The sequence below is a fragment of the Macrobrachium rosenbergii genome, chromosome 1 (genome assembly GCF_040412425.1).
Source record: "Macrobrachium rosenbergii isolate ZJJX-2024 chromosome 1, ASM4041242v1, whole genome shotgun sequence".
Classification (NCBI taxonomy): domain Eukaryota; kingdom Metazoa; phylum Arthropoda; class Malacostraca; order Decapoda; family Palaemonidae; genus Macrobrachium; species Macrobrachium rosenbergii.
The window spans coordinates 47,602,446-47,627,609 of NC_089741.1; the positions used below are offsets into that span (position 1 = coordinate 47,602,446).

A 25,164-nucleotide genomic window follows, 5' to 3' on the forward strand; every position below is an offset into this window, starting at 1 on the left:
GTGCTGACTGACGCAGCAGTGTATCAAATAAAGTAAATACTGATCTAGATCCATAACACAAACATGGCTGAGTGCGAATTTCTACTAATCAAAATCCATACAATTTGTCAATCTTCATCTGTATCTCCCCATATGCAAACAACTCGCAGATTTGCGCCACCTTCCTCCATCTTCTGAACGCAGCCACGGTTCGACTTATTAAAACTTTAATATTCCCGACGGCCAATTACGTCAAGTTATCCCTCCCCCTCCCCACTCTTGGGAACCCTAATCCACCGACCCTCCTCTATAACCCCCCACCCCTCCCAGCCAATACCGCTGCAACACTCGTATATTCAGTCCTTCCGAATCACGCTAGGGACCGAAACTTTGGCGATATAACTATCATAATACGACTATCACGTGTGACAGATTAGTCGTCGCTGATCAAGCGCCATTTTGGAAAGTTACTCCATTAACGAGTTTGGGAAAATTCTCTACAAGAGTCACGTACGAGCTGGTTGCTAAGCAAGTGTTCGTGGCTGGCACGGAGACAGGTTAATTCATTAACAATTTCATTACAAGTCAGGGAAATCTCTTTTTAAGACAGTTCCACAGACTTTGCCTGCCAAGCAAGCGACTGTGCTTAAGCAACAACTTTAACAACACAAGCAATGACTACTGATACGTATTTTCTGTATTTTTATTACTATTAAGTCAGTCAATGTGTCAAGGAGATTGCTCTTTGAGATAAGCTACATCCGTGATGTTTTCCAAGGGCATAAACAACTTTTTTCTAAGTTCTTTTCTAAAGAAGAGCGAATATTATTCCAAGAACGAAAAATCAAACATATCAAAACACAAATAGGAATCCCGCAAGGAGGTAGTCCTACAGCTCGGTTTGTCTTCCATAGTCTAACCATAGCTATAGATCCTTTGCACCGTCCCTTCTGCACGGCAGCTGCAGCTGTCAAACTTCTTTAACCTTTCCGCCGATTTTCATTGCTATAATAAAAATATCTCGGGCGAGATTCCTGAAATCCTGATAAAGTTATTTTTTAAACAAGCGTAATAAAATTGAAAGTGCATCCATATACTTGCTCTTCCTGTGAGTAGCAGCAATAGTTCTGGGGTAGGAATATCGTATTTCGACCGAAAAATGAGGTACGTTGGTCGAGCTCCGGAACGGCACATATCGTCCTTAGGGTAGGAACTTGTCGTCTATACCCTCTCTGGCATAACCGTCATTTTTGACAACGAGGGTCCAATAATAATAATAATAATAATAATAATAATAATAATAATAATAATAATAATAATAATAAATATTATTATTATTATTATTATTATTATTATTATTTATTATATTAAGAAAAAGGATAACTAGGATGCTTTTTTAATTATGGGTTGAACATGGGTGGGATAACCTACGAGACAGTAGCTATCTAGTAGAGTGAAGAGAGAACATTAATTTTTAATTACCTTAAGAATGAAAGGAAAAATATGAAGTACAGTAACAGAGAAATGAGAGAGCAGACCCATCTGATATTTCAAATCATTTACACCATTTTTGGAACTAAAAGCTCTTTCACAATTAACGCGTCCGTTAAAAAGGATAGATGTGGAAATTTACACACACACACACATAGGCTATATAGGTGCGAATGTGTGTTGTGTATATATATATATATATATAGTTATATATATATATATATATATATATATATATATATATATATATATATATATATATATATATATATATCTTCTCAACGCCATCGACGAAGGAAGCCATTTAATTCTTTTTTTTCTACTATCATCATTGCAGTGTTCTGGTTTCCACAGGTGTCCTCATTGGCAGGTGTGCCGACAAGTGTTGTCAATCAGAACCGGATCAGAAAGATTGTTATCAGTCGCATGGGTCGCATTGACGACTGGAATTAAATCGTCAATCAAAACGAGATTTTCGTCTCGCTAATCGATATTCACCCCAAGGTTGTTTAACGGGCAACAGGAGATGGAGTTTTACTTGCAATGTATCATAAAACTTTTACTTTCACTCTACGCACTGTATCCGATCAAAGTACTGAAGAGAGAGAGAGAGAGAGAGAGAGAGAGAGAGAGAGAGAGAGAGAGAGAGAGAAAGAGAGAGAGAGAGAGAGAGAATAAAAAAAATTTGCGTATTTTTTATCTCTACTTAAGTCTATTTCATGCGTAGTGTTTCTTATTAAAACAATGTTGACAAAATATGACTTAATCTTCAACGATTTTTATCCTCGGGTTTATTTAACTCAAAGTATCAAATGAAATATAAAGATACTAAGAGTAATTTCCATCGTTTTTATCTTTATTTTTGGCCTATTTCATTCGTAGTGTTTCCATCAAAACGATGATGATGACAAAATTTGCCTTAATTTTCACAGATTTTATGTTCAAGTCTATTCAACTCGCAAAATAAAATAAAAAATTCAACTCGCAATATAAAATAAAAAATACACATACTTGAAAAATTTAGATAGGTCTAACTTTTTTCCTTATTTTAATCTTATTCGAAGTATCTCCACAAAACAGCAGCGCTGACAAAAATCTTAAATTGATTTTAAATACAAGACAAGCTAAGAAAATTAATGGTGACCAAAAACTGATACATTTTCACTGATTTCATCCTAAAGTTCATCTTCATCGCAATAACAGACGAAAACACTTGATTCTGACGAATGAGGAACAATCTATCGATACCAATGTTAACATGAAGGAAGCGTTAAAGAAACAAAACTTAAATAACCAAAAATCCATTAAAATTTAATGTAAAACCCGTCTCTTAAAATAGATAAATTCATCAAATACAACAGAACTAATGATGACAAATCGATTTGCTTTAAACGAAAATTAACTACAGGCTAATGCAAAAGAATGCGTCATTCTCAATATGCTCGAGGAAAATGGGGATAATTTCGTGTTTTGATAATTTGTCATACATTGACTTTTAAATATATCATGCCATGCCTTAATTCATGTATTAATGCAAGCGAATGGTACACGTCTTCTTTAAACAAACTTACTTAATGAGGTTTCAAGGAACTAATTACACCCACATTCATTTTTTATATACAAGATTCCCAGTAGAATGACCTAGCCGGTATCCTTCATATAAAAATGAAAAAGGAAGATACAGCGTCAAAGGAAAAGCAAAGAAACTGATCCGCCACATATGAAAAGAGAAAGAGGTTATAAGAAATCTATATATGGGAGGTTCAATTTTGTTAAGAACTGCAAAAAATAGCACATATTACTGTTGTTGTGTTTAGAAGATTATTATGTATTATTATTATTATTATTACATGTATTATTATTAATTATTATTATTATTATAAACCGGGAACTTAAAAGTTAAGTATACCTTAGTTTTCCCAGACCACTGAGCTGATTAACTTGGCTCTCTGGAGCTGGCCTGGGAAGGATTAGGACTTGTTTTACGTGGCCAAGAACCACCTGGTTACTTAGCAACTTGGGACTACAGCTTATTGTGGAATCCTGAACCACATTATAGCGAGAAGTTAATTTCTATCACCAAAAATAACTTCCTCTAATTCTTCATTAGACGGCCGGTGACTCGAACTCGGGCCTAGCGAGTACTAGTCCACAACTCTATCGACTCGCCTAACGAGGAACTACGGCTAATAACACTACTTATAGAGTACTTTGTTACACATTGCTGAACAACAGAACTGCACCGCTCTCTCGTGGATACGGCATATTTTAACGGCGATATTACCACATTTTAAAAGTTCCTCACCATTTTTTTAACTATGATGCCGTCATAGTTTCCCGCGGGTACTGCCGTATTTTTCATAAGGGTAATACTCTATTTCCACGACGACATTACCATATTATCAGGAGAATATATCCGTATTTCCAGGAGGATATATCCGTATTTTCAGGAGGATATAACCGTATTTTCAAGAGGACACAACCGTATTTTTCAGGAGGATATAACCGCATTTTCAAGAGGATGTATCCGTATTTTCAGGAATATATAACCGTATTTTCAGGAGGATATAACCGTATTTTGAGAATGATACAACCGTATTTTCAGGAGGATATATCCCTATTTTCAGTAGGATATATCCGAATTTTCAGGAGGATATACCCGTATTTTCAGGAGGATATATCGGTATTTTCAGTAGGATATAACCGTATTTTCAGGAGGATATATGCATATTTTCAGGAGGATATATGCATATTTTCAGGAGGATATATCCTTATTTTCAGGCGGATATAACCGTATTTTCAGGATATATCCATATTTCCAGGAGGATCTATCCATATTTTCAATAAGATATAACCGTATTTTCAGAAGGATATAGCCGTATTTTAAGGAGGATATAACCGTATTTTCACGAAGATATTGCTGCATTTTCACAAACTACTGTAAAGTACAATGGAACAAGCGTCATGTCACAACACGACTGTAGTAAACAGGATTTTAACTTGCCTGTGATATGACGCTTAGGCAGACGGTACCTGTTTTCTAGTTAGAATTGTGTTGCCCTTCGGCTCTAACAATGCGAACTTTTACCTGTTGTGAACAAAACTTTCCTGTGGTTGGCAATCAGACTTTGCTCGCTCATATTAACTCATATTCCGTGAAAATATGATTTCCATTTCATTAAAAACCTGAATTTTTGTGACGACAGAATTCAATATTTATCGCAAAATTGATTTTTACGTTCAAATAATCTCGCTTCTTGCTGGTGAAAACATGGATTTTATATGATTACGCACGGAGAAGCATCTCATTACATTACGGTATATTTGGAAAAATAAAAATCAAGATATAAATAGAAATTTATGAGTCTAATTTCAGAAGGTTAGGCAATTTCTTAATGGCGGGTGAATATATTCTTAAAAGGTTGCACAATACATAACGGAGACGAGTGCTAGTGGAGTGAATATAAAGAAAATATTTATTTTAATACATACATACATACACAAATGCATACACACACATAATATATATATATATATATATATATATATATATATATATATATATATATATATATAATGTATATATATATAATATAATTAAGTGCATAATGTGTGTGTATAACAGGCACACACAAATACAAAGATACGTTATCGTGCCTGTATGTATATATGCTCATGCATACCTTGCACACCAACGCGCGCACATAAGAGTGACAGATGAAAAGAGAAGATGAAAAATTTAAAGGAGATGAAGTAATGCCATACAGCAATGAGAGACTAAATGATGATGAGTAAGTAAATAGAAATTTTCGATATATACTTGTTCAATTCTCGGTAGATTTCTTGGGAAAATGTAATAATAATAATTATAATATTATTAATGTTAATAGTAATCATCATCATCATCATCATCATCATCATGAGTAAGAAAAAAAGGAAATGCTAGGAAAGTTATTACGAATAGGAATAGTCAAAACAAAGGAAAATTGAAGACTATATCATTAAAGACAATTGTTTTACAATCAACGTAATGAGAAAAACTCGACGACTCTAAACCAAAGGCGAAACCAAAAGGAAAGATCGAATCCTAATAACAAAAAACCTAACCAAAAAAATCATCCGCACAAAAACACAAAGATGGACCGCCCCAAAAAATCCGAGTGTCCCTGAGAGGGCAATCAAGGGGGGTGGGGTGGGAGGCGGCATTCTTCAAAGAGAATCTCGGAGCAACTTTTATCTCGTCGGATTTCGGAACAAGCGATGAGCGAGCGTCGTTATCGGGACGCTCTCTTCAGCATTAGAGGTGTTAATGGTCCATGAGCGTTATCTAATTATCAATCGGAGTTATCGGATGGGCGGCGATAAGGCAGACACCTCTGAGAGAGAGAGAGAGAGAGAGAGAGAGAGAGAGAGAGAGAGAGAGGAGTTCAGTAAATAAACTTCAATAATTGGGTGTTATAATTGTGAGAGGGTAAGTTTCTAAGTTTGGACTCAAATCACTTGAGAGAGAGAGAGAGAGAGAGAGAGAGGGAGAGAGAGACAGTAACAATGGTAACGTTCAACTCCTGCAAGGGAAAATATAATTAAAAATAAGAGAGAAACAGAACATAAAGACTAGTATATACTAGTTTTAATGTCATAAGAAAACAAGAGAGAGAGAGAGAGAGAGAGAGAGAGAGAGAGAGAGAGAGAGAGAGATTCAAGCCGAAAGATAAACAAGAGAAAAAAAAAAAAAAACTGAAAAAGACTATTTTTTCGAACGGGTTAAAACAGTACACAGTTAAGGATGAGGAAATTCCACAGGGCCACAGCGTGAGTGGGAGGAAAAATGGGGAGGAGGTACCTGTGGGTAAGGGAGAAGGGGAGAGGGAGGGGAAATGGCGAGAGGAAAGGTACGTAGGCGTGGAGATGGGAGACTGAAGTGTTTATCAACTATTCAAGTGATCCTTCTACTCGCCACTTGACAACTTTAATGACTAATCAAACAGATTAAAAACGCGTAATTATCATGACACTCAGCGGTGGCACTGACGTTGTGGCACTTACGCCGGCGAACCGTTATGTGCTCCTTCACCTACGCTATGATTTCGAGTATTCTGACAGGCGAGGGATTTCAATTGTCATGTTATTCTTTTTTATCCTCGTTATGGAAAGTAACGCGGACTACGTCAACACAGGCAAGTATCAGGAATTTACAAAAGCGCACAAACCCCGCCTCGAGTTTCGGAAAAATGCGCTCATTCACAGACGTTAGGGTTTTGAAACATGCTTCGTATTTCGCTGAAAATTCATTCTTACAGTTAAGGTGTTTGGAAGAATGTTGGTAGGTTAGTTTCACGTTGGAAGTTTTAGAAAATATCATAAACAATTTACGTGTAATTCTAAAGGATATCTTTCCTTACACCATTGCTCCTTTTCTCTGTAGTACCCATACGATGCTTCATCTATAATCATGATTTTCCAATAAGAAGTCGAGGGTAAACCAAAAGCAATATCAGCTATTTCACAAATTTGGGTGCTTCGTCTGTCATCCTCTTTTTCTTGTTGAAATTTGTTTTACACATGAGTTCGTGTAAAAAATGTACTTTCAGAGAACTCAGTAACTGACCAAACAACAAGTATTTATGAAGCACACATAGTACGTACGGCAAAAACACACACATATATAATATATACATACATATATATATATATATATATATATATATATATATATATATATATATATATATATATATATATATATATATATATATATATATAATATATATATATATATATATATAATATATGTAACCATATATATATATATATATATATATATATATATATATATATATATAATATATATATATAAATAGTAACCACATCAATTCCAAGGTTACTGGGAAACTTCAAATAAAACTAGCGGCAAAAAAACTTTAAAAATTTTTGTATAAGTTTTCTTTGTTGTTTTCCGAAACCTACAACACTATGGCACTACGATTATTCCTGCGACCTGTGCTACCAACGACACCGAATTTTCACCAGGAAGGCCGACGGGAGGTGCAACCCAACGCCTATAGTAAACCGATATAAAAAAAAAGGGTACGACAAGAATAGTGAGTCCCGTCTTCAAAGAAAGCGATAAAGCTTCCGTCATATGAGAAGAAACAGAAGAAAAAAGTAGAGAGAGAGAGGGGCCAGAGGAAAACGATCAACAGGCCTCTTAATAGAGGAGAGGTTACAGAAGTAAGAGGACGAATTCCACAGCTTGGCCGAATGGAGTTAATTAAGACACTGAAGAGAGTAATCCATGGGACTCCTAACCTCAACATAATAAATGTTTGGTTGAATGACCTGGAGCAAATTTAAAGGCTTTCAGCTTTTAACTGGGATCTTTCCTGCTTCAATTATCTGTACTTTAGTATAAGTGATTGTACATTTGAATAAATGCAACAATTCTGTATATGTCCCATCAAAGAGGTCTTTGAGAGAGTTCATCAACTTAAAAATCAAAATTCTGTGGAAAAAGTCAGTACGGGTTCAGAGCGTTAATTTTTTCTTTTTTTGTCGTTTGAGCTCACGCAATCCCTCCCAAATCAATAATGCCTAAAAGTAGAAGAAAAATAGGAAAATTAAGATCATACCATTTATTGCACAGCAGCGCAAAATAAATCTCATCCTGAGTGTACATTGCTGCACGCGTAAATCGGGATTAAAATGTCAGTTCTCGCCATATGATTTACGACATAATTACGCAGCTAATTATAATGTGTTAGCTTGTAAAATACATTTCCTATCTCCGCAGGTAATTAGTATACTCTGGGTTATCATAATTCATCATTCGGAACTCTTGTAATAAAAGTATTAAATATCAGAACGTGCGTATGATATATAATATATAATATACTGTGTATATATATATATATATATATATATATATATATATATATATATATATATATATATATATATATATATATATAATATATATATATATATATATATATATATATATATACATATAGTATATATATAGTGTGTGTGTGTGTGTGTGTGTGTGCTACGTAACGTGTGTACACGTAGTGGGTGGGTGGTAGAAAAAAAAGAAAAGAGTGGTAACTTATTTACAACTATTAAAAGTAGGGCTCAGCAGGAGCCACCCCCATCCCCCCTCCTCCTTTAAAATGGCAGTAGAACATCCATACATCCAAAACAAGTTCTGGCCCATTCACGTAGATCGTAAAACTCCCGACATAAACAAACTTGCAATTACCGAACTGGATCTACTAGTAAGAGGCAGGATACGTGTTCATCATATGTAAATAAGGTTATTAACTCGACATTCGTGACCTATTAAAGAGAGAGAGAGAGAGAGAGAGCAGTAAATATTTTTCGGCTATACACATATCAATCTATTTGCACCTGCATCTTTTGGACCACCAGCCAAAGTTTACCCAACACCTGTGGGATTTCGCGGGGACTGGCCGAGGGAGGCTTTGTCAGAGGGGAAAGAAAAGAGGGGAAACGGATTCGGGAAGGATTACATACAAACACGGAATCGACAGCTTTTATGCACTTCGTACTCAGTAGTAATAAGGGATATCACCCTAGTAACGAGGAAGGGCTAGGGAGATTTCGGTAGTCATGAGGCACGGTTAGGGAAATCTTTTATAAGGATCAAGTCAGGAAACCTTTCCAGAATTGTTAATTGGGGAAATTATCCTGGCGATAAGGGGAGTCCCTTTACCGATGAGAATAGTTAGGGAAAACTCCACAGCAGCGAAGAATTGTTAACAAATTCAATAATAATGGCGCATAGACAATAAAAATTCCTTTACCGAGGAAGATGGACATGGAAATCCCAAAGAAAATCTCAACAGATAAAGACTGATTATGGAATTGATCCTGGTAGTTGGGAAATGTCATGCAATTTCTTTTCTAACAGGGCACTGTCAAAATTATCCTCTAGTACTCTAGTAAATCGCCATGCTGTTCAGGAATGATCTAGGATATTCTCCTGGCGAGAAACACGAACAGAGAATGCCACAATAATGAAGAACTACCATGAAAATCTCCACAGCACTGCAAGATGGTTACAGAAACAGTTGAAACAGTGAAGAAAATTTTTACAGTAATGAGAAACAAGAAATAAGTTTCCTTAGAAATGGGAAATACATGTAATGAGACTAATAAAAACCTCACTTAACACAGACAGAATGTTAAGAATAATGTTAAGAATATCTCTCTAGCAATGAAGGCAAGTACCGCAATGGGGGAAAGTTAAGTAAATCTGCCAAGCTATGAGAGAAATCTCCCTCGCAATGAGGGTAGTCTAGGGAAATCTCCCTAGCACAAAAAGTTCTCCTGGAAATTTGGGAAATGTCCAGGTAACACTTCGTGTACATAACTTCGGCCTTACATCAAAAGGGTGAACGTCATTCTTAAAAGTAATGTGGCAAATCCTTATTCACAAGAGTTGTTCGTTTCCTATGTCCTACCTTGTCACCTCTGAAGGAGAGAGAGAGAGAGAGAGAGAGAGAGAGAGAGAGAGAGAGAGAATACATAATAATCGTAAAGAAAAAGGTAGTCCCATTTCCACTTTCTAGGACCGTGTATGCAATGTCCCATGACTATTCTCAACATCATATCCCCCTCCACACAAAGCCTTCAGCAACAGTTGTGGAAGAAAAACGAAAATCAGTTAGGGAAGGTGCGCAAGATGTTTTTGTGATGTAGAAATGAACAAATCAAGTCAAAGATGATGAGGTTATTATACAATTATTATACAAGTGAATGGAGGAAGTTGAAGGATTAAGCACGGCAACAGAAACTGAAGAAGCTTAGGGTAAACAGAAAAGGAATGAATTAGGAATAAAGCCAAATGCAATGCAGCCGAGGGAGGAAGGGACGTGGCAATTATTCTTTGATGCTGTCTTAGACAGTGCTGCGACGAAGGTACACTGTGAGTGGTACTTTCCTACGTTTACTTTTAATGTAGAGCAGATAGGTCCGTGTTTAGGTCAAATGGAAAAATTAATTAGCGGTCACAAAAATATTACTGATAAAAGGAAAGCATGAGTTGACTGAGGGAATAACCTCAAAATTGCTGGCTGCGGAATAACCTCAAAATTGCTGGCTGAAGTTAAAATTTGAATACCTCGGAGTAATATAGTTATTACCGATATAAATAAAATGAAAATTGATTACGGAGGTAATAAAAATCACTTACGAAACTCAAATTTTGCTTATGAATTATATGCCAATATTACTGAAATCAAATGTGGAAATTATGCAATGTAGCTATTATGGGTAGTGCTGAAGAAATCTGGTAATAAAGTAATTTTACAAATTATTGCTTGACGTAAGGAAAGCTACATTATATTTAATAAAAAGATTCATACCCATACCAATATATACATTTAATATAAATATTCATATGCGTAAAAGAAAAGGTTATGACGCATATGAATATATATTAATACAAATATAATATTCATATGCGTAAAACATAAGGTTATTACGCATATGACTGTATATTTAATACAAATATTAATATGCGTAAATATGAATCTATATTTAATACAAATATTCACATGCGTAAAACAAAAGGTTACTACCGCATATGAATATATATTTAATACAAATATTCATATGCGTAAAACAAAAGGTTACTATGCATATGAATATGTATTTAATACAAATATTCATATGCGTAAAACAGGTTATTACGCATATGTATATATATTTGATACAAATATTCATATGCGTAAAACAGAAGGTTATTACGCATATGAATATATATTTGATACAAATATTCATACGCGTAAAATGGAAGGATATTACGCATATGAATATATATTTAATGATTTAATATTCATATGCGTAAAACAAAAGGTTATTACGCATATGAATATATCTTTTTAATAGTAATATTCATATGCTTAAAACAAAAGGTTATCACGAAAGCAACATAAAAACCAATTTGACGTGAAATTAAAAACTTTGTTTTAAAAGTGAAACAATATTTTCCTTGTGGAAATATCGCAGGAAATTATCGCATGATATCAATTATGACAGCAACATAAACAGAATTGATAATTCATTACATAACAGCCTGAAGAAAGTGTCGCAGAAGTTACGCACAAAAGTGATCCAGAACGTTCATACGAAAGGAAAATAAACAGTACAAATACCAGTAATACCTAACGGAGCTGGTAATGAAATACAAAAATATACAAAAATTCCAATTAAATTCAAATGAAAAAGTGTAAACGTAATATATTATCCACAGAGTAAAACGATATTTTTCAGAGTTTTAAAGCAGGAACCCATAATTATTAAACCTATTAAAACATTCAGGGCGCCAAGCTAAAACTGACCGTGGATAAAAAAAAATCCAGGTAAAAGTAAAATGATAACATATTAGAAACAAGTGTTCTGATAAATGGTTTTGAAAATTAAATGAAAATCTACCTCGAAATAAAAAAAAAAATAGCACCGTTTACTCTCGCTCGCATCAAATTTCCAGGCTATTACGTTGATATTACACATGATATGCATCGTATTCATCTTAATACTCAGTACTTGTAAATGTCACAGAAAACGGAGTATGGGCAAAAGCTTAAAGAAAATACTATGCAAAGTCTGTGAAACACAAAATTGTTCATGGAAATAAACATTCGCACTACAATCATACTCTCCAGGTTCGTACACAGAAGAAAATACCAACTTACAACTCCTTCCAAAATATCGCATTTATACATACATATACCTCATTTGCCTTTGCTTCCAGAATGAGATGATATATACACATTATCGACAGAAAATGTGTTTCAATTATACATATAATACACACATATATATATATACAGTTCTTCGTTGGGTGAGCGGGTTCCGTTCTCAGCTACCACTCTGTTGGCCGCGAGTTCGAATCTCCGACCGGCCAATGAAGAATAAAATTTATTTCTGGTGATTAGAAATTCATTTTCTCGTTATAATGTGGTTCGGATTCCACAATAAGCTGTAGGTCCCGTTGCTAGGTAACCAATTGGTTCTTAGCCACGTGAAATAAATCTAATCCTTCGGGCCAGCCTAGGAGAGCTGTTAATCAGCTCAGTGGTCTAGTTAAACTAAGATATACTTTTTTTTAATACACACACACACACACATACACATACACATATATATATATATATATATATATATATATATATATATATATATATATATATATATATATATATATATATATAATTTACACACACACACACACACACATTTTTAACTACCTTTTGTGATATGATTGCATTGTTTTTAAAAAAGGAAGTTGTATTTACAGAAATCGCACCTGTTTATAAACAAAAGAAGGAAGAAAATACATACAGATTTCGTTTGCAGGCTCACTCAGTGCTCATAAAGTATTCATCGAGGCTTAAAACATAACAGGAGGTTCCGAAAGACCTCTTGTGAATTTGTAGGTATTTAAAGTAAAAAATCTAAGAGTTCATTTGTGCAATACTTCATAAAGGCTACAGACAACGTATACATTGTAAAAAGCGTCTCAATGAAAATTAGGAAAAGTTGATTTATAAAATGCGATGCCTGTTAAATTAACATGTGCAAAGGAAGAAGTTTTGGGAACTGCAAAGTACATCTGAAACAAAATTTTCCTAAACTTTTGCCTTTAAAGGAATGTCTCTACCATTTTTAAACGGTTACTGCTTATCAAAAGTTTATTTTCGATTGAATGTTTCTTCTGGGAAAGAACAACACTGGATTAAACCACTGAAATGCAAACAAACCGTATTTGTTTCTTTAAAAACGTAAGCTTTATTCTGATATTAATCAGAATAAAGCTCATGTTTTTAATATCAGAAAAACCTTAAATCAAGCAGTATTTTAAAGCTGAAAGTCTTACCCCCTAAAAACTTAAAAACCTTACGTTTTTTAAATACAAGAAAAACCTTAAATCAAGCAGTATTTTAAAGCTGAAAAGTCTTATCTCCTAAAAACATAAAAAGCTTACGTTTTCTTAAATATAAGAACAACCTTAAATCAAGCGGTATTTTAAAGCTGAAACTCTTACCTCCTAAAAACTTAAAAACCTTACGGTTTTCAAATATAAGAAAAATCTTAAATCAAGCGGTATTTTAAAGGTGAACGTCTTATCTCCAAAAAAAATAAAAACCTTACGTTTTTTTTAAATATAAGAAAAACCTTAAAAAGAGCAGTATTTCAAAGCTGAGAGTCTTACTCCTAAAAAAAATTAAAAGAAAATAAAAAAGCAGACATTAAACTGGAAGCATATCTGCAAATGAACGTCTCCCTATCTTTCCGAAGACGGCTCTGCTTACCTGACGTAGTCCCTCTTGCAGTAGGTCTTGCCCTCGCGGACGAAGCAGGTGCAGGTCTCGTCGAGGAACTGCTGGCACTCGGCGCACTTGAGGCAGGCGGCGTGCCACTCCATGTCGGGCGCCACCCTCAGGATGTACTGGTCGTTGATGACGGCCCCACAACCCATGCAGATGGAGACCTTACCGCCTGCAGCAGACACAACCTTCGTCAGAGTCGCCCACACGCCCACCGAGTCTGCTGGGGAAGCATACCACACCCCGCACCCAAACAAACTCAGTATCAGAGACTTCAAGGACTATGTTTCTTTTTTTAGGGGGGGGGCCCCACACATAGGGCACAGCAACATCAATAACAAATAAATAAACAAAACAATAACAACTCAAACACTGATAATATAACAATAACACAGGTCTCATCAAAGGTTACCAAGAGGCATTTCAATCATAAGTTATTGTGAATATGGTATATTTTTTTTTTTTTTACAAAAAATTTTCCATAAATTTATGTCACATGAAATTTCATCATTTTATAGTTATCGACATAAACATACATTCACATACACAAATTGTCATACATATATATGATATTTATATTTTATATATATATACAACATATATATATATACATATATATATATATATATATATATATATATATATATATATATTTAGAGAGAGAGAGAGAGAGAGAGAGAGAGAGAGAGAGAGAGAGAGAGAGACTTAACTATCTCGAGTAATCCCATAAAAGATCTCTGAGAACTAGGGCTTTTACTTTCTAAAAAATACGTTAGCTGAGAATATCTAAAATGAAGATGAATTCTCATTTTGTTACTTAAAAGCTTCAGTTTTGATTGAAAAAGATAGTTAGTCTAGACATGAAATACCTCGTTTAATATTCTACTATTATAATGTGTCGATCCAAATACAACGGTTACCGCCATGTTTCCAGTATTATCTTTATTACTGAAAGCTATGAAGAATAGTCGTTCCTTGAACGTTTTATTGTGCCCCTATGACTAAAAAATAACACATTATTATTATTACTATTATTATTATTATTATTAAATGACAATATTCTAACTGACTTATAGGGGTCACCTTCAACACACAGTGCTTGCTTTCAAATGTCCTGCGCAAAAACAATCATAAAAGAAATGGGAAATTCTTCTTCGATAAAAGCTATTTCAGTGATGAAATATAAAACTGTATTATTATCATTTGTTTCAGAAAACAATTCCTTGTATTAACTCCGATATACAGGAGATATAACACTGAACAAAAATATGTTCATGAATACAGTTTTTTCAGCTTTTATATTTTAACGATTGGAGGGTTATGAACCAGTTAGAGTGATTCTACAACAAAATCATTACTGATATTTCTACGTGACAAGAAATAAGAAAAATACGGCCACAGGGTGTTCACTTAAACGTTTTAAGGCTAAATAAACAGAATATACGGTGAAATCAATTACATTTTCCAACGGAAAACAGAAAACATTTATTGATAACACTATTAATCACTACTGGAAAATCAACCTAGCTTTCAGCAGGATTTTGACTTTTTACCCTTAAAATATTAATGGTAACTGAACTATCCAAGGAATATCTGACCCAATTCAACTATAAGTAAACTCGTGGAATATTGATAAATCACTAGAAATCAGTCAATAAACTAGTTTTTGAAAGAATGAAACATAAAAAATCATCAAGCGAACCATTTGATTTCTAGACTGAGTTAGTAATGGAAAATATAGAAAAGCAGAAAAATATGGAAGCGTAGTTTCCAGAACGAGAGAAAGGCGATTGCAAATGGACGTGTAATCACATTGCCCAGACGTTAAGAAGACGTGATCTTCTAATCAAATGAATGGACGATAAGGAACACTTAGCTAGATGAGGTGGAAAGGGGTATGAAATGCTAAATGGAATATTTCAATGTTATCGAATTGTGTGAAGTGGAAATAATCTGCTGTCAAAACTGATACTGTCTATATTTTCTAAACTATACTCCGTATTTTCATAAAGATTTTTATAATAACTGTCGGATCAGGTGCACGGTCGATGAAAGAAAGAAAGAAACAAAATAACCGAAAAAATAATAATAATAATAATAATAATAATAATAATAATAATAATAATAATAATAATAATAATAATAGAAAGAAAGAAAGAAAGAAAGAAGGAACAAAATAACTAAAACATAATAATAATAATAATAATAATAATAATAATAATAATAATAATAATAATAATAATAATAATAATAATAAACAGTAAAATAACAAAATATATTTAGCTGAATAGTTTCTGATAAAGCACCGCACAACTGTCTGTTTAATGAAGAGCATAACATCCAGTTACATAATCAGTCTTTGTGAATAAGTTGAATAGAACAATTATATTGAGAACAAATTTGAGGAAGAGAGATAGAGACAATTTCTACTCAGCATTAAAGTATGAGAGAGAGAGAGAGAGAGAGAGAGAGAGAGAGAGAGAGAGAGAGAGAGAGAGAGAGAGAGAAGAGGGAATAAACTGAGCATCAAAGTAACTTAACAGGAGACAACATTCAAAACCAATTCTCGTGTTAGCGAACGTAATCAACACAAGACACAAATTGCGATTACTACCTGAGTAACATTGCTAATACGGTTACTGCTGATACTACAAATACTACTACGAATGTTGCCTGCCTTGATTGCTACTGCTACTACTAATACTACTGCTGATGCTACTAATAATAAACTTCAGCTTTACGCTTGCTGACAACTTCTTCATACTTTCTCTGGTATAAAATAAATACGAAACAAAATTGCCTTGTGAGAATCAAACATTAACTGAAGGGCACTTATAAATATTCAAGTGGCATAAGCCCATAAAGACCTATAATGTGAAAAGCAATGGAAACATTAGAAAGTACAGAATTAAGTCATAATTGACTAACAAATGAAAAGGTATCCTTGCAATAAACATTACCCCACAATAGACTTACACACCAACTATGCACACACACACATATATATAATTATGTAATTATATATATACATATATATATATATATATATATATATATATATAATTATATATATACACACATAACATATATATAATCACAAACACACACACACAAAACACACACACACATATATATATATATATATATATATATATATATATATATATATATATATATATATATATATATATATATATATATATATATTGAGGGCAGTGAAACAGACTAGTACATAAAAACATCTGTCTGACAAAAGTCTCATTTTCAAGGCTGCAATGTAATACATATAAAATGTCAAAACTAAAAACCACTAACCATAGTTCATCAGTTTAGGATGAAGGAAACAGCCACGTCAGAAGTGAAAGCAGACGGTTACGACAGGCAAGGATCAATGCTGCCTGAAATCTTCCTTCGACAGCCTGATGGAGATGATGTAAGCGAAACTGAAATATGGTTCTCAATAAATTACATGAAGTTTTGTAAATAAAGATGTTTTCAAATTCCCTTCAATCGGCGCTGATTTCTCCACGGGCCATATATTACGTAAGACAATCCAGTTTGAAATATCAATGTAATCCTGTAATTAAATTTTAGGATGAAAACAGCGCGTGCGCATGGGACGAAGAGCAGCGACAGCCTGATGGGATGATGTAAGCGAAACTGAAACAGGTTTTAAATTACATGAAGTGATGTGTGTTCTCCACACAGGCCATGTGTGTAATGTGTGTGCTGTGTGTGTAGGCGCGCGTGCGCATGGGGAGAGAAGAGCGTGTGTGTGTGTGAGTGTGTGTGTGAGTGTGTGTGTGTGTGTGTGTGTGTGTGTGTGTGTGTGTGTGTGTTAGAGAGAGAGAGAGAGAGAGAAGGAGTTAGGTGTTCTAAAGCCTCCCTTCCTCCTGTTCTTCCTCACTCTCTTTTTAACTTTGGTCGCTGAATTTCAGAAAAAATAACTTTTCAGACAAATGCTTTTTTATTCCACATAACTTAACAACAGCCATAAATTTTAGTTGCTGATACTATCATGACATTAATCATAGACTGTACAGACTGTACGAACATTGGGCGGTAATAATAATAATAATAATAATAATAATAATAATAATAATAATAATAATAATAATAATAATAATAAATTATCTTGAAAAACTGTGCATACAGGAATTTTATATTCCTTACGTGATCCAGCTAGAATGTTTAAGATACTGTGAAGCTATTTCAGTGTCTATTAACTCTTGCAATATTTATTTAAACTTAAATCTTTGTTACTGTTTACAGATTCATGTATTTTTTCTTGACTTCACTCAAAGTTAATTTTCATCTGTATTTCACTATATATATGTGTGTACTTCTTTGCTTTTCTGCTTTTCACTTTTTTCACTCGGCGATTTTTGCCGTTGAATCTTGATTACCAAGGTTATTAAGTCATTCATTTTCACTGCTCTATGTGAAATTGCACTCGTACTGACTGCAAATGACAATATCAACTTGGGAATTAAAACCTTTCCTCATCAGCTGTTTTATCATATAAACTAAAAAATTAATCAACAGCTGTGTATATATATACATATATATAGTACTTTATATAAATATATATATATATATATATATATATATATACATATATAATATACAGTATAACTATATATACATATATATATAAAATATATATATATTAATATATATATATATATATATATATATATATATATATATTTATATATATATATAATATATATATATATATATATATATATATATATATATATATTCATATATATATATATATATATATATATATATATATATATATATATATAAAGAAATACATATACACACATATATATAACTAACTAGCTATATATATATATTATATATATATATATATGTATATTATATTATATATAAATAAATACATACATATATATATATATATATATAATATTTATATATATATAATATATATATAACTATAACAATATACATAAAAAAGAAAAATGAGTTCTTCTCTGCTTCGTCATGAACTCATTTAATTTATTCAATATTTATCCTCTCAATCTCTTAACTCACACATTTCAGTATTACGCACTGCATGACTATGAAGCTGACATCGTATCCCACTCACAGAGTTCTCTTCTCTCATTACTGCATGTAACTGAGAAGAGAGAGAGAGAGAGAGAGAGAGAGAGAGAGAGAGAGAGAGAGAGAGAGATTTTCTGTGTCTAGTTATATTCATTTCTTTGGATATCATCACCATTACTGTTTTCGTTATCACTATTATTATTATTTCATTATGCTTATGATTCTATCAATTATCATTCTTTTATTATTGTTATTATTATCATGCAGCGGCACAGTTACTCTTATTATCCTAGTCCCTTACTTCCCGTTCGCTTACCGCTTCATTTTCTCAATTACGTCCTCCACCAACTTAACACCGATTGCATAATTCACGGGTTTTTTGCAACTTTGCATTTTGCAGTTTTGCGATTCTCGGCTTCCATTGTCCAAGCACATCAGCCATTCCTGCATTGCTGCCCTTCCCCTCTTTGTTATTACCACAGAAAACCAGGCATATTCACACCTATTCTTTGTGTGCATGTGTGTGTGTGCGTGTATATATATGCATATATGCATTTACACACACACACACATATATATACATATATATATATATATATATATATATATATATATATATGTAGCAAAATGCATACACAATATATAAATAAATAAATATATATATATATATATATATATATATAGAGAGAGAGAGAGAGAGAGAGAGAGAGAGAGAGAGAGAGAGAGAGAGAGAGAGAGAGATAATACTAACAACGAGACGTTCAACACATATAACTTTAACATATACATAAGTCGTCGTTCCCTGTCTCATACATTCATTATCTGAACTACCATGACAAAGATATATAAATAGTAGTGGCGTGCAATCATTTCTTGAAAGCACTTTAGTATTTTGTAACTTTTCCCAGATTTTCCAAACCTCAAAATCTAACAATTATCTCCCAACACGTATCTCAGCTATGATACACAACATTCATGACTAAGAAGAAGAAAAAAATCACACGTCTGCTAAAATCCACTATAGTGGCAACTCTGCAACTAGCGCCACAACTTTAGTAGCAATAAAATAAGTGTTCCTAGAATGCAGAGAATATTAAGAACACAATCAACTCTCCGAAAGATATCTCTTCATTGTCAACCACCCAAAGATCACGAGAAGTGCCTTCATCAACGTATAACAAAATTAGAAGGTTTTCACAGCATCCAGCAAAGAATATGTGGAAGCTTTCGTCTGAAAAACAGTCCCGGCGTTTACTGGAACACAGATCTATCAAATATTTCCAAGGAACTTCTGGATTTTTCCTTCATGAACGGGGCTCTGGACGTTGCATCAATTCTCTCTACTTTTTCTAGATTTTCTTTCTTCCTAAGTATCTTTACCTCTATCTCCAATGGTCTCTCTTACTCATATAGTCTCCTACTGGCTCTCTTCCTTCCCATGTCTGTGTCTGTTTCTCATTTCTTACTTCCCTACATCTTTCCGTCTTTTTCCTTTTCGAGATTTTTCCACCTAATTCCCCACACATTTCAATATCTACCTCTATCTATTCTTCTTTTCCTCCTACCCATATTTTTTGTGACTATATTTTCCTTCTTATACTCTTCAATGTTATTCTCCTTTCAATACCTTTCAGTCACCTACCCACGCCTTCTCTGCCTATTCTCCTCTCCGTAATTTCTATGTCCACTCTTCCCTTTCTTCATATATTCTCCTACCCCATACTTTTCTATGGCTATCCTCCTCACCATACACCCCAAAATACCTTTAAACTTCTATTCTAGCCTTCCTATGTCTACTCTTCTCACCGTGTTTTTCCCTATGTCTCACAGCCATCCCTTCTCATGGCTGTTTCGCCCTGCCTGCCTCACTCACCCTCCCATGAACCAAGCTAGGGACATGTCAGCTCCCCCTCTTTTAGGGGGTGGCCATGAATGTGATAAAAAATAAATAGGTGATAGAAAAGAGGGGAGACATAGGCATTCAAGTTGATGTACTCTTCTGAGTTTCTGTTTTTGCTGTTATTACATTCAAGTGAAATGAAGAACAAAATGGATTCAGGAGAAGTAAATATGTTTGGCTGAGTATAATGCTAAAAATGAATAAATTTATAAAGTAAAATAGAATAAATTAGTGTAACTGTGAAATTCACTCAATATGGATAAAGAGTCAGTAAACAACAGCAAGTTTAGCTGAGTGCAATGCCAAGAATACAAAAAAAAAAAAAATATTCTAAAATGAAATTAAGTTCGCAAAAATTTAATTTTAACCGCGTGAATGAAAACCAGACATTTAATAATGCCCTCCAGTTAAATTCTGGTAATGCAGTATATCCAGCTCAGTGCAGTGTAGGAAGTGACTGCAACTAAACACATACATATATAAATTCACCAGGCTACATATATAAAACTGGCATACACACACACACACACACACACACACACATATACACATATATATATATATATATATATATATATATATATATATATATATATATATATATATATATACATATATATATATATATATATATATATTACATATATATATATATATATATATATATATATATATATATATATATATATATATATATATATACTTATAAGTACATTCTTATAAACCGTAAGCCTCCGTGTATTAGGGTACCGAATGTCAAACCTAGCATATATAGAAAAATAGCAGATGTTTGTTACCGTTTCCAGAATGAAATATGAAAGAAAAGAAAACCGTAGAGGGAAAGAAAACTGAGCTTTGACAATAAAAAAAAAATGAAAACTTTCCACTTATGCAATCCGTAGTCGTCGTCTTCTTCTTCTTCTTCTTCTTCTTCTTCTTCTTCTTCTTCTTCTATTCACTTGGACCTAACGTTCGCTAACTTTTCAACATTCATTGAAAGTTCCCTCCCTATCATTACTGCGCATTCCTTAATTAAGTATTCCTCCGAACTCCTCCAAAGGTAAACAACATGCACCCTCCGCCGTAGTTCCCAAAACATGGCCGCCCTCATGCTCCCCCACCAACTTCCCTTCCCCATGGGCCCTTCTCCTGTAATTCTCCCTGTATATCCCCTACCCACCCCCAGAAGCATTCTCGCAGCACCCACCCACCCCCTTCTCCTTTCTCCCCGCTGCAAAGACTATTTTTATAACACGCAATACGTTTTAGAACTTCCACCGAATGTAATTACAGAGTTTAATTAACAGGAGAGACTCGGCAGATACCGATTACCCGCATTATAATCCTTTGATTGCAGGAGTAGAGAGAATGAAATGTGTACTGAAGTATTGCAAGCATATATACGTGAATGTATGAATGTATAATATGTATATATATATGTATATATATATATATATATATATATATAAATATATATATTTATACATATATGTGTGTATATATATACTGTATATATATGTATATATATATATGTATATATTATATATATATGTTTATATATATGTGTGTGTATATACTGTATATATATATATATATATATATATATATATATATATATATATATATATATATATATACTGTATATATAATACATATATATATATATATATATATATATATATATATATATACTGTATATATATACAGTATATATATTTATAAATATACATTTATACATATATATACACATGTATATGTGTGTGTGTGTGTGCGCGCGCATTTGTACTTGATTGTCAACCTGAAAGTTAATGAATAAGTACAGGTAAGATGCAATTTAATTTGCGATGATAATATCATCATCAACATGATTATCAACATCATTACCAGATTAGCCGCGGTAATTTTATGTACCGACATGTACTTCCGGTCGTGAATCTTTTTTAATTAACCTCCCCCCCTACCCAAAACCCTCTTACCCCCCCACCCACCTCTTCCCCCTCCCCAAACCCCCTCAAGTTCGTTTAGTTATTTGTTATGTTTGTCTTTGCTGGATCCTTTGAATGAATTTTCGATGCCAGTTTGGCTTTGATGCTTCGCTAATCTCGGGGTCTTCGTTGGGGTGTGTGTTGGGGAGGGAGCCGTTAGAGGAGGAAGGAGAGGAAGGAGGAGAGTAGGAGGAGGAGGACAGAGGGGAGGGATTCTTGGGGCAAACTTAAGAGGTAGTTTGTCTATTTCATTTTTTTTTTTTTGTAGTTTATTCAAACACATGGAATTCTAGTAGAAGTTGTCTATGCTCTGCTGACAAAGTTAAGGAAATAATAAATGAAGAACTTTGTCTTATTTACCAGAGTAATGTAATATTATAAATCGATTTTTTGCTTTAAACAGGATTAGTCAGAAGTTTAGGTAGACACATCTATCAAAGGAATATAAGGAGGTTTCTTGCATTTTATAAACACATTCATATACTATACCTAGAGTCCGGTCAGAGTTTAAAATTTAAGTCGTATTGTCTCGTATATGAATTGAGTATCACAGAGTAAGACCGTATGTAATGTCAGCAGCGAACAACGAAACAGTAATAATATTGTTGTCAATGAGAAAAACAAATATGATAAAATGACAAGTAAAACATGCGGCGAAGTTTCTTCGGCGCAATCGAGTTTTCTGTATATCGTATAATCAAGGCCACCGAAAACAGATCTATTTTTCGGTGGTCTCGGTATTATGCTGTATGAGCCGCGGCCCATGAAACTTTAACCACGGCCCGGTGGTGGCCTGGCCTATATCGTTGGCGGACGCACGATCATGGCTAACTTTAACTTTAAATAAAATAAAAACTACTGAGGCCAGAGGGCTGTAATTTGGTATGTTTGATGATTGGAGGGTGGATGATCAACATACTAATTTGCAGCCCTTTAGCCTCAATAGTTTCTAAGATCTGAGGATGGACGGAAAAGTGCGGACAGAAAAAATGTGCCGACGGACAGACAAAGCCTGCACAATAGTTTTTCAGGAAATTAAAAAGCTCCTTGAAGACGGATATTTTCTCGTATATGAAATAAGAATCATATCTGAAGACTATTTGCAATGTGAACAGGGAACAACGAAACACCAATAATATTAATGTCAACGAGGAAAATTCATTTCATATAAAAGAAAAACTCCTTGAAGACTGATCCGTTAAAAAAAAACACAAAATTACCTCCTATTTTGCCTCTATAATACTGAACTCATCACCACCTGGTCAGCCACTTCGGCCCGTCCAAACAATCTCTTCTTCTCTTCTTCTTCTTCTTCTTCTTCTTCTTCTTCTTCTTCCGTGGGAATATCTTCCTCCGAGTTCCTCACCGATTATCAACAATGTCAGAATTAAGGTGACAGACGCCTCTCAAATTTTGGAAAAATATATATGTATATTTTTTTTTTTTTTTTTTTTTGCGTGTTTTCACAAACTGTCCGGTAAGACGATGATTGACGACCAGTTGAAAATGCCAAGGAATTTTTTTTCTTCAGATATTTTAGTGATTTTACTTTTTTTTTTTTGGTCGGTGGTCATGAAAACAGGCCTAGTGATTTGTAAGACTACATATGGCACAAAAAATAATCATTAAATAAAATCAAATTTAAAGACCATATATTAATAAATAATTTTCTTGCATATTTTCACTGTCGATCATGAAAATATTCTTCCTGAGTTAAACTAAATGTCATAATATCTGCCATATCGCTCAAGGAATAATCATTATATCAACTCATATTTCAAAAGCAAGTTTTACATCAACGGTCACGAAAATACACTTGATGATGTGTTAGAATGACCGTCTCATCACACATCAAATTCATGACATCAGCAACGGTCAGCGAGAGACATCAAATTTCATTGTAAGATAAAATGCGTAATGCTACGCTGTCAATCATATTCATTCGATTGCGTAATTCATCGGGAAAATAACCGAAAACGTGAGGGTGTTAAAATAAACATACAACTGAATAAAAACATACAAATATATTGACAATGACAGCAAAAAAAAAAAAGAAAACAGAGGAAATTATTACCAATACAAAAATTACAATTGCTAACATAAGGGTATTAAAGTAAACATACAATAAACAAATAACTAAATAAAGAAATAACTAAATAAAAAAAAACATGCAAACGTTATATTGATAATGACATCAATAAAAAAACAAGTAAAATTTGCACCGACGTTTCTTCGGCGCAATCGAGTTTTCTGTACAGCCTCTACAGCTTATAATCAAGGCCACCGAAAATAGATCTATCTTTCTTTCGGTGGTCTCGGTATAATGCTGTATGAGTTGCGGCCCATGAAACTTTAACCACGGCCCGGTAGTGGCCTATCC

General features: G+C 33.6%; 1 protein-coding gene across 9 annotated transcripts in view; it reads right to left on the bottom strand.

Moving 5' to 3' along the window:
* The window catches only part of LOC136833471 (insulin gene enhancer protein ISL-1-like), a 567,526-nt gene that overhangs the window by 339,227 nt on the left and 203,135 nt on the right, over positions 1-25,164 (bottom strand). For 5 of the 9 annotated variants that reach the window (XM_067096004.1, XM_067096083.1, XM_067095785.1 and 2 more), the window contains one exon: positions 13,809-14,046. In XM_067096004.1, the coding sequence (XP_066952105.1) occupies positions 13,809-14,046 (238 nt within the window). The remainder of the gene's footprint in view (positions 1-13,808; positions 14,047-25,164) is intronic. The other 4 variants (XM_067096209.1, XM_067095849.1, XM_067096159.1 and 1 more) reach the window with 2 other exon arrangements.